This window comes from Antennarius striatus, chromosome 12 (genome assembly GCF_040054535.1).
Source record: "Antennarius striatus isolate MH-2024 chromosome 12, ASM4005453v1, whole genome shotgun sequence".
Lineage (NCBI taxonomy): Eukaryota > Metazoa > Chordata > Actinopteri > Lophiiformes > Antennariidae > Antennarius > Antennarius striatus.
In genome coordinates this window covers 21,035,555-21,046,416 of record NC_090787.1, presented here as the reverse complement: position 1 = coordinate 21,046,416, position 10,862 = coordinate 21,035,555, and the positions used below count along the sequence as shown (strand labels likewise).

General features: G+C 41.1%; 1 protein-coding gene across 3 annotated transcripts in view; it reads left to right on the top strand.

Annotated features, from left to right (window-relative positions):
* Positions 1–9,309, top strand: part of itprid2 (ITPR interacting domain containing 2) — a 44,151-nt gene extending 34,842 nt beyond the window's left edge. For 2 of the 3 annotated variants that reach the window (XM_068328788.1, XM_068328790.1), the window contains 6 exons: positions 910–963; positions 1,422–1,546; positions 2,532–2,646; positions 3,781–3,846; positions 4,015–4,326; positions 6,261–9,309. In XM_068328788.1, the coding sequence (XP_068184889.1) occupies positions 910–963; positions 1,422–1,546; positions 2,532–2,646; positions 3,781–3,846; positions 4,015–4,326; positions 6,261–6,368 (780 nt within the window). In that variant the 3' untranslated portion in view covers positions 6,369–9,309. Of the gene's footprint in view, positions 1–909; positions 964–1,421; positions 1,618–2,122; positions 2,647–3,780; positions 3,847–4,014; positions 4,327–6,260 lie in introns of those variants that run through there. The other variant, XM_068328789.1, reaches the window with a different exon arrangement.
* Positions 9,310–10,862: the final 1,553 nt, after the last annotated feature.

Here is a 10,862-nt window from a genome sequence, read left to right as displayed (position 1 = left end):
GCCACATAAAGTGATGTGGAGGGCCACATCTGGCCCCCGGGCCTAGAGTTTGACACATGTGATCTAGTGGGTTAGTTAGAAGTGAGTTGTGACTAGTCGGGTCGGTTTCCTGGACCAGCTGGATGGGTGTTGGTGGGGAAACCCCCCCGCTAGCCTGGAACAAGGCCCTGTGGGTTCTTCACTGGTCACCAGTACTAGACTGTGGTTGTACTGAACAGCTTCCAGTAGTGAATGTGTACACAACGTGTGTCTATAGATGAGAATACATTAATGTGTGTACAAGGTGTTCCTGTACGTTAGAATATTGTTCTCAGTTAATCTTCCCTGAATAAATAATGGTTTCAGAAAAAAGATTTTTGCTGTAATTTTCAGCCGGTCCTGAAACTGTCCCCCAACCCCAGGCACGCTGTTTCTGCCTGTTTCCAGTCTGTCTCCAGACTGTTATCTGGCTTCATACAGTTCAGTGTGGTAAAGAGATACTGTACACTTGAATTCAGCTCTTTCCATGAAAGTTAATGATAGTCTTGTCTCTATATGTCAAACCTGTCCTCTGAGCTAAAGGTGGATTTATTTCAGGAAGCTGAAGTTGTAATTCACACTTTTGATTTGGTTAAAAAGATTTTCCCTAAACAGGAACCTTATTCTAAGTCTGTTGTTTAATTAGACCTATCATTTATGTGTTTGACGTTCTCTCCTACTACCCTGATGAGGACAATGTCCTCAAACTGGAGCTAACTAATCACCAGTGCTGTAGAACATTTCAAAACAATTGAATTAGAGATCATAAACTCTTGCCACTAATCTTCGTAGTTTACTGAATGTTACGCATTTATCTTGGTCAGCTTTTGATCATACTTTTGGCAACTTGTGTTCATTTGCTGTCCTGACCCAGCATTCATTTCTCTCTAGAACCAATCTGATGCTGAGTTCAATGAGCACAAAGAGTCTCTGGCCAGCCCCCAGGTACTGCTACCCATAATCACCTTCTAATCTCAATCTGATGTCTGTCTCCTTCTTGAGCATTACAACACAGCATTCCTCCTGTTTTAAGAGCTAATCTACCTCACACTGTGTGATCTCATCTGTTTGGATGGTTGTTACGGCTAATATTGTGTCCATGTGAGAAAACACAGTTAATCCATTTTGCCTCACTGCAGAAATACTTTTTTCTTTGAGCTCATGTAATAAAACTGATGAAGATCACTTTGCTGTTCTTACTCATCTTAAACCTTGGCAATGTTTTTTAGTTGTGAACCTGGTCAATATCATCATAAATAATTTTGGTCTTTTGGAATTATTGGATGCTGTCTTCTGCATCCAGTATGTTCTGTACTGGATGTCAGTGACACAAATATGAAATGAGAACATCCTTGTCCTTAAAGCTCTGTCTCCATCTAATAAAATCTTTCCCTCTATTTTAGTCTTTGACAGAGTTGCAACAGAGAAGGCAAAATCTGAACTTGTTCCGGAATCAGATGATGGATCTGGAGCTGTCAATCACTCGACAGCAGGCGTCGGTCTATAATCATCTCAGCCCTGCTGACAGGTTACCTATAGAACAAAATGAATACAGTGGTACCTGTACTTGCGAAATTAATTGGTTCCGGGAGAAATTTCGTAAGTAGAAAATTTCATAATTAGAGACGCGTTTTCCATGTAAATGCCCTAATCCATTCCAAGCTCCCAAAAATTCAGACATAAATGTTTTATAAAACATAAGAATGCATCAAAACATGTAACAAATACATCTTATGACTAGATTATTACACAATAAATGATAGTTGTGCGTAACGTAAAAAATAAAGAATAATGACGGTCATTTACCTTTTAACTGCTATCCTCGTTGTTTTTTGCCCTCTTTGGTTCATGCCCTCTTGCCCCCCCATGAACAACAGAGTGAATTCCAGTCCTCCTTCTGAACTTCTCCAACCACCCACGCAATGCCTTAAACTCCTTAAACTTCCTTTAGTTTTAATAACGTGGTGATTGTAGATGCATTACGGCCATATTCTTTGGGGAGATCAACCAAACGCATCCCTTTCTCATGCTTCTCATGCTTTTCTATTATCTCTTCCTTTCCTTTCTTTTCCTCTTTTCTCCGTCACTTTATTGGGGTCCATAGCGAATACTCCAAAATACAAATACAAATGCAGTATATTGGCGCAAAACTATCAGAACACCTCACGGGTCGAGAGCCGAATGACGAAGACGCTGCATAGACACCGATCTAGCTCCACGGGATGCCAGGAAGATACGTAATAGGTAATAGCCAATGGCAGAGCAGCTATGAGAATGTTGCGTTCAGGAGCCTGTGGGAGATTCGAGTATCAGCCGATACTGTGTTTTTACATTACGTAACTCGAAATTTCTTTCGTAACTAGAGCCAATATTTTCCTGCTGAGAAATTTCGTAAGTAGAAAACTCCGTAAGTAGAGACATTCGTAAGTAGAGGTACCACTGTATGTGTTGTCTGGGCTTTTGAGCTTTGATGGCAGGATGCTATGATGTAAAACAAACCTGTTTGTGTGCAGATTGGAGGTGTTGCAGCTTCAGTCCCTGAGGTCATCGGTCAGAGAGGAGCTTCAGGAGCTGGAACAACAGCTGGAGGACCGACTGATGGCTCTGACGCACCAGACGCAGGACAGGGTGAGCCACGGCTCACACACAACAAACAGGATACACACAATATATCAAAAAACACAGAAAAGTACAACACACAAGTACTTTAAATGAACAGCAAACAAATTACAGGGTACATACACGCACCAGAGAGTATACCCCCAAATACACTCTCAACTCTACATGCTGTCAGAAACACAGGATAAACACACAGAAAACACACAAAGGAGATAAATACTCACATTGCACTCAGTTTAGATTATTTAGACAAACAAAATATCAGTGTATTGATGACATATAAACTTGCATCCATATACCCATAAGTGTACTCACACATAGGAGACTAGTATAAATACACCAGGGGGGGTCAAACTCATTTTCACTGAGGGCCACATCAGCATCAAGGCTGTCCTCAAAGGGCCAGATGTAACTAATAAATGTAAGTTAATGTAACTCAATGTAATGTAAAATAAATGTAACTACTCCTTAATGTTAAATAACTCTGAATTTATGACTTAAGAAGAAGAAGAAGAAGAAGATATACTTTGTTGATCCCCTCGGGGAAATTACATTTATTCTAGTTCCAAACATTACAGTTAGACAGAAAAAACATGTTTGTTTGTTTCTCTGTTCTAACATAAATCCTTTTCATTTGTCAGGTTATTAAACCCACAGAACTCCATCAATCAAGGATCAAACTATCAATCAATAAAGAAAAATAACATCAGACACAAGTTAGGATGTTAACTTTGTTCACTACGTTTAGTCAGAGTTAAAATGGGCTGAACTACTGCATTGTGGGAAAGTTTTGGTAGTTTTGTTTAAAGCACACTTTTGACCTATTTATTTTTACTTTTATTCTCTCGCAGGCCACATTAAGTGATGTGGAGGGCCACATTCGGCCCCCGGGCCTTGAGTTTGACTCCTGTGAAAAGCACTATTGAACATAAGCAATTTATAATAAACATGTATAATAAAACATGTATGACTCATGATACACATATAATGTCTACAGGCATAGCAATAGTGTGTAACATACAAGCAGTCACACACTAAGTTTGTACGTAACACGTCTTTGTGTTACAAAACATGTGATGTGTTAGTTTGATGTGATTGGATAAACCTGTGAAAGTGGAGCAACGGCGTCTTTATCGTCCTCAGGGTTTCCATAGAGACGGTAGTAGTGAGTGTCTGTCCAGTGCTGCTGCGCTGAGAGCCATGGAGCCGGTCAGTCCACACACACACACACACACACACACACACACACACACACACACACACACACACACACACACACACACACACACACACACATTCCCTGGCCAGTTCAAACTCGTTTGTAATACAGCAGTAATGAAGCTCACTGGTGTTATAAAGTCTCTTCTGCCCCTCCAGGTGTCAGACCTCCTCAGAGAGCAGCTCCTCCTCCAATCGGAGATCTCCTGCAGCGGTCAGTCCCTCTCCAGCGCCTCCCGGTCCTCCAGTCCCATCCAGGGACGAGGACGAGCTCAGGAGCAGAATCAAGGCGTCTACCGGACAACGATTAACATCACCCCCGTACCGCCTCCTCGACCCAACACACACACCAAGGAGGAGGAGGGGCCAACAGATCAAGACGAAGGAGGAGCAGAAGGAGGAAGAGAAAAGCCACAGGAGGAAGGAGCAGCAGAAGTTGGATTGGGGAGCCTGCAGAACCTCATCCAACAGGTAACGGCCAGGCTGGTCTTTACTTTACTGGGAATTTACTTCCACTTTACTGGTTACCTCCTGCAGTACCAGTTCAAGATGCACCTTTTTGGGAGGAGCTGATTGCTCCATGCAGCTTTATGAATATTCATCTTAATAACACTGTTAGGATTAACAAAACACTGACGTTACTACGTGTGTTCAGACTGGATCTCATGATGGTTTCAAATGTAGTGTTCCAGCAATTCTTGTTTCCAAGGTTTTTTTTACCACATTGCTGTTTTATCACCCAGTAGTACCTTAATATACGAGCAACTTGACACACCAGTTCTTTGAGATACCATCCCTCTCGCACACACATTTTTGTTCAAAATATGAGGAAAAATCTGGGATACAAGTCGTGCTCGAGGACGCTACCGGTAGTTGGCGGATGGATACCCCATCAGCTCGGACGCATCTCGTTCTTTCCCACATGTCGGCGGATGGATACAACAACGGATCTCATTGGCGTTCGCGGAGTAAAAACGTAGCTCCAGTGTTCTTAGGACTTCATTTCATAGTTCTTATTGTTTACATAATTAAATGTAATTAGTTTTACACACTGAAGGTCTGCATGTTTATTGTTTCGTAAATATGTTAGTTTTATTCCTAATTTGGAGGTTTTGAAGCCTTTTTACAAGGCTGGAACAGATTAAAATTATTTTAAAAGGGGAAAATCAGTTTGACTTGCGAGCTCAGTCATGGAACAGATATAATTTGTATGTTAAGGTACTGCTGATTATTATTCAAACCAGGGGTCGGCAACCCAAAGTGTTCAAGTGGCCGAAAAAACTCAAACCAAACCTGTCGGGAGCTGTGAAACATTACAAGCCTTATGTGAAGGCAACACAGGCTGTAAGCGTATATTAATTACATTAGCCTACCACCAAAATGACTAAGTAGGCTACAAATACTTGATGAGATTCATGATTAAATGTTTATTTTTCCTGCGGCCCATTGGAGTTTACCGACCTGAACAACAGCGCTGGTTGTTTAGTATCGATCACATCACATGACTCATCACAGGGAGTTGTGTTCGCTGGAGGTGAATTCATGTCCTGGATTTGCTGATTGGTGATGTTTTCTCCCATTTGACTCTGAAGATAGGTGCTCTGATATTTTAATGAATGGATCCTTCCTGTAATCACCATCTGTGAAAAGTTTTCCACGTTTTACTGTCTCTCACATTCCAACAAAACTAGTAGGAGATGGAATCCATTTCTTGAATCTGTTTTTGTTCTTGTCTAATTTCCCCAGTAGTCCTGCAGTCACACTTTTTCTGTCAATCCCAACTGAGTGGTTGGCTGTAAATTTATCATGCCTTCTTTGGAAATGTCTTTCCATATTTCTCTTTTTGTTTCTTGACAGCTTCTCATTACAAAGTAAACATGGAAGCAATCGTTCCACATTGGCAATGAAAGCAAAAGATTTGGTCCGTTCTTCCATTCAGCGATCGTTCTCTTTTCCCTTTTGGATCCAAACCCATCACACACACACCGGTTTGTTGTCCACAGCCCCCCGCCTGGCAAAGCATCGCGCTGAAATATGTGTTGCAGGATGTGACGCAAATTTTCACTGATAGAAATCTTGAAATAGAGCCCTAATACAGTCATATTCAAGAAAAAAGTGTCCTTATATAGTGTTTTAAGAGTTTTGTTTTGCAAAGCTTTTTAGCTATGAGTACATATTTGTGATTTATCTCCAGGGAACCACAAGGGGATGCTAAAGAACCACATGCGGCTCCAGAGCCACTGGTTGCCTACCCCTGATTTAAGCCATAATTATTTTAATATTTTGTGAAGTCACAGCTTATCTCTTCTATCTCCTCTTGTTCTCATCACTTCTCCTTCAAACTGAAAACTAAGTGATGTTAACTCTTGAGGAACCGTTCATCACTTCCACCTGTTATTTTACAGATTCGAGAGAGCGTGACGCAGGAAGTCCGACGGGAGATTTACAGTGAGCTGATGGCTGCTGTGTCGCCACGGGCAACCCCGTTGCCCTCAGGGCAACACCCCCTGTAGTCATGGGAACAGAGGAGCACCACCCCTTTCACCTGCAGCCTTAATAATCACAGCCTCAGCAGCATCACTGTCTGTCTGTAACACTGTCTAGAGGAGTAACACTGTATGTCTGTAACACTGACCACCAGGGGTGGAGGCCGGAGCCAGAAAGGATGCAGAGCACGAGGAGGACATTGGTTCTAGTGTCTGGTGTGATGCATGCTGGGAATACTAGCCTGTCCTTGTGAACAATAAGCGAGGATGTGCTGTCTTTTCTCACATCCTGTTTCTTTTTTAGGTCTAAAACCACTATCACTGCCACTACTGCTACTAGTACTACAGTACTTTACCGGCTCAACCACTACTAATGATCTGATCAGGACGTTAGCAGAAGTCATGTCCTGAAGATAACATTAATGAGTAATCTGTATCCTATTACATTCACAGAGTGGAAACTCATTTTTAGGGCATTACATGTGAAAAACTGATCAAAGTAAATATTTTCTTTCTCCTGTTGTTTAGTTTAAGGTTTTTAAATGTGTTTCCCTGAGATTTCTGCCTGGGCTGCAACGCAACTCACACTTTTTTAGAAAAAAATAAGAATTTTAAATTTTTTTTACTATTTTTATGAATATATTTTGTTGAGTAATGGCTGTCAGTGCGAACTGCCTTAACAGATAGTGTGACTGGTGTTCGACCATTGAATGCGTCTGGTGTGAAACAGAAGAAATCTTCACTTGTTTTTGGGATTCAGGCAGAAATTGACATCTCAGAACTGACAAAACTCCACCAAAATCATGAAACAATAATGTGATATATTTGATGTGATGTCACTGAATCAAACTGAACGTCAGAGGAACACCCTGAAGTCACTTTTCCACGACAAACACTTAAATATCCTGAGTCATGTTTTATCAGCACTCATAAGCCTTTCATGCAAGAATTCATTCTTTATCCTCAATGAAGAGTGAGGGTCAGTAGTGCACCTTTTCAGAGATCATCCAATATTTAATTTCTTTATACATATAGTAATAATATATTTGAACAAGAAAATGCCAGAAGGCACCCTCGTTCATTGAATTTATCAGAAAATGGGTAACTACTGAAGTTAACGCCTGAGTCAAAAAAGATCCTATCTAGATCGCTCAACATGACTCCCAAAGCACTGAATGAACTCACCATTTAATATATCTGAAACCGATCAAATCAATTGAATATGCCTATGAAGCAGCCATTATTTTTTATTCTTTCACTCATTCCTGATGACGCGTCGTCAGGTTAAGGCTGTGCTTCCATCAGATGCTATCAGAGCAGAAATCAATCAAACAACCAAACTGATCGATTGGATGATCTCCAGGTTTTTCCCCATAGATTACTAACTTCATCTTCATGTGTGAAAAGTGTGAAGGGAGCTTTGCTGTTTCAGGGGTGTGTATGATCCTACAGCTGTCAAAATTCCTTCATCATCATCATCATCATGTTTGTGTTTCTGTTACCTCTCTTACATCTTCTGTTTACTGTGGCCTCAAATGATCATTAAACACCATCCTGGATGGAAATAATTGCTCTATACAATCTTATTTAGTTCAGAAATTTAACCAAATTTTCCTTGAAATTTTTAAGTTGAGGTGCTGCTCCACCCTCGATGCTTTAGTACAGACGTTAACCACTAAACAAAAACGTTTTCCAATCTTTAAACTCTCAACAAGCACAATATAAGGTACTTAGGTAAGACAGCTGTGGAGTTGTGGTGTCTAGTGTGACCTTTCTCTATCACAATTATAACACACTAACCCACTCTTTGCTTTGTGGGCGTCCTGGTTGTTACAGAGCAGGTGGGGGGGGGGGTTGGTTTGTGATGCTGTAAAGGTCAGGCTTTGAGGTCAAATGTTTGTCTGGTTTTTGTATGTTGTCACGGCAATAAAGATGGTGGTGTTGATGATGAAGGATCAGTGGAAAGTGTTGCCCAAACCTTTAACTAGCTTGTTAGCTTCACAATGTCTCATGACAAACTTGTGTGCAATAATTTAAAGATGAATCCTAATAACTATTGATTAAATAGAGTAAATGGTTGCTAGCGTTCCAGATGTGACCAGTCAGTCAATCTGCACCACCTTAGCACAGTTTATCACATCCATCTGCAGCTTTCTGATTTCATTTCATGAAACTTGGACCCCCCCCCCCCTTTTTTGCTGATATTCCACAAAACTGGATCAATCACTGAACAATTAATTAGTAATTAACAATTACTGCACATCAACTTTAGCATTGATGACTGTGTTGTGGCTGCGTTGTCCTTCACAAGCGCCTTCATAGTGATTGAAGAATCAAACCTGGGGGAGAAACGAGCCTAGCTGAGTGAGAGAATAGCATAGCACAAAAACACTCATAAATGGTTTTGTTTTTTTTAAACATTTTTCATAGAACAGTAATTCTGAAAAAAATCCTCATAGATTTACATAAAAATTGAAATTATCTACTGAAAACTAAAGTTGTACTGAAAAATGTGTTGTCTTTTTTTCATGGATATTTTGAAGCGTTATGTGATGGAGGAGACTCCACCTGTTAATGGTTCTGAACATCCAGTCTCTCTCCAGCTGTGTGGCCTGGCTCAGGTACCATCATGTGTTCTGAATGTGAACTGTCAGCCGTGTAACCACTCTACATGATTACATGTTATAAATTGGACCTTTAATTCTGTGCTATTTTGTATAAACCCTCTCATCTCACTGATAACTGCTCTACTGGACACTCACTGTGAGCTTTGAGGCTCTTAAAGAAAAACTCAAGAATCCTTCACGCACTCCTAACTACACTTTATTTTTGTCTTTTAATTTCTATCGATGTCTATTAATGATGAGGTGTATTTTATGATAAGTTGTATTTTTTATTGATGTCAGCAGGATGCAGGGGACGGTTCTGTGTAGAGATGAGAATAATAAAGATGTATTTATTTTCCATACACAGGAGTGCTGCTTTCATTTCTGATACTGTGTGTATCTTGTGCATCACAGTTGTTATAGAAATACATTATAAATACAAGGATCTACTCAGGCTTAAAATCACTTAGTATTTCTGCTCTATACTAATACTTTAATGCTAAATTATAGTGGTAGTCCTTCACTGTTTAACCATGAGCAGTTGGACCCTGATACAGATTTATAGTAAGTGTAGGTGTATAGTAGGTGTCACATTTAGATTCACCAGTATGTATTAGATCACAGGTGGCAGAGGGATGGAGACACTGCCACCTGTGTGTAGCTCCGAAAATGCAAATTCTCTCATTCAAATAGATTTATTATGGATTGATTTAAGATCAGTTGCAGTGAATCTCTGATTCCAAATTAGATTTACAGAGTTTGGGAAGAAGCCAATTTTATGACAGGAAAATGATTTGAATGAAGTAGAGTCGATGAGTAACGCCTGTGGTGAAATGTTCAAGAAGTTGATGATGTAATCGTGTTACACTGCAGGATTATGCAGTCTCAATATTTTCATGAAGCACGTTGTGATGGTCAATCACAAGAAGAATAATGTGGATTTCTTTTGACATAATTGGACATTGGAAGACAATCTGAATTACTTTAGTCAAATTAACAAATGTTTTGACAGAAATTGGGTAGACGTGCCACTGAAGATATAATAAAGTGTTGGAGCTACATGACAAGGCGGTTGCGTGTTCGAGTCCCACTCTGTGTGGAGTTTGCATGTTCTCCCCGTGTCTGCGTTGGTTCTCTCTCCGTGTTCTCCGGCTTCCTCCCCCCTCCAGAAACATGTGCTGCAGGGTAATTGGCCGGTCCCATATTGACTGTATGTGTGTGAGTGTGGCCCCACGGTGCACTGATGTCGTGCCCGGAGTGTCCTCAGCCTCATGCCCAAGTCAGCTGGGACGGACGGACGGACAGACAGACGGACAGACAGATACTTTAATAATCCCAAAGGAAATTGAGGGTGACATCTGCTCACAAAAGATACAAATAAATACACATAACAGTGACTGACGCAGACAAAAGACGTTACATAAATTACATAATGACGTAATTACAACAACAGAAAAACCGAACATAAAAAGGAACCAAAGGAGCCTGAAAATATAATAAAAGAAGCATCAGACGTAGAGATGCACAAGAAGATGTAAATCAGAACACGTGGATGAACCGAGCTGTAAACTTACACTCACGACCCCCACAAAGTGTCCCACAGTGCGTCCCAGGCCCCCCTAGTCTATCCCCTCTTGGCCAAACCTGAAGACCCTGCGGCTCCTGCTTCGACCCCGTCCTTCTGAGAGAGTGGTTGTGCCCCCTGATGGCACGAGGTACAAAGGAGGACCTGAGTCTCTCAGTGGAGGAGCTTGGTGACAGCAGTCTGCCACTGAAGGAGCTCCTCTGCTGGGTGAAGGTGGTGTGCAGGGGGTGGGTGGTGTTACCCAGGATCGATCTAAACCTGGACATAGTCCTCCTCTCTAGAACAGTCTGTACAGAGTCCAGTTCCTGACCGGTCACAGAACCAGCCCTC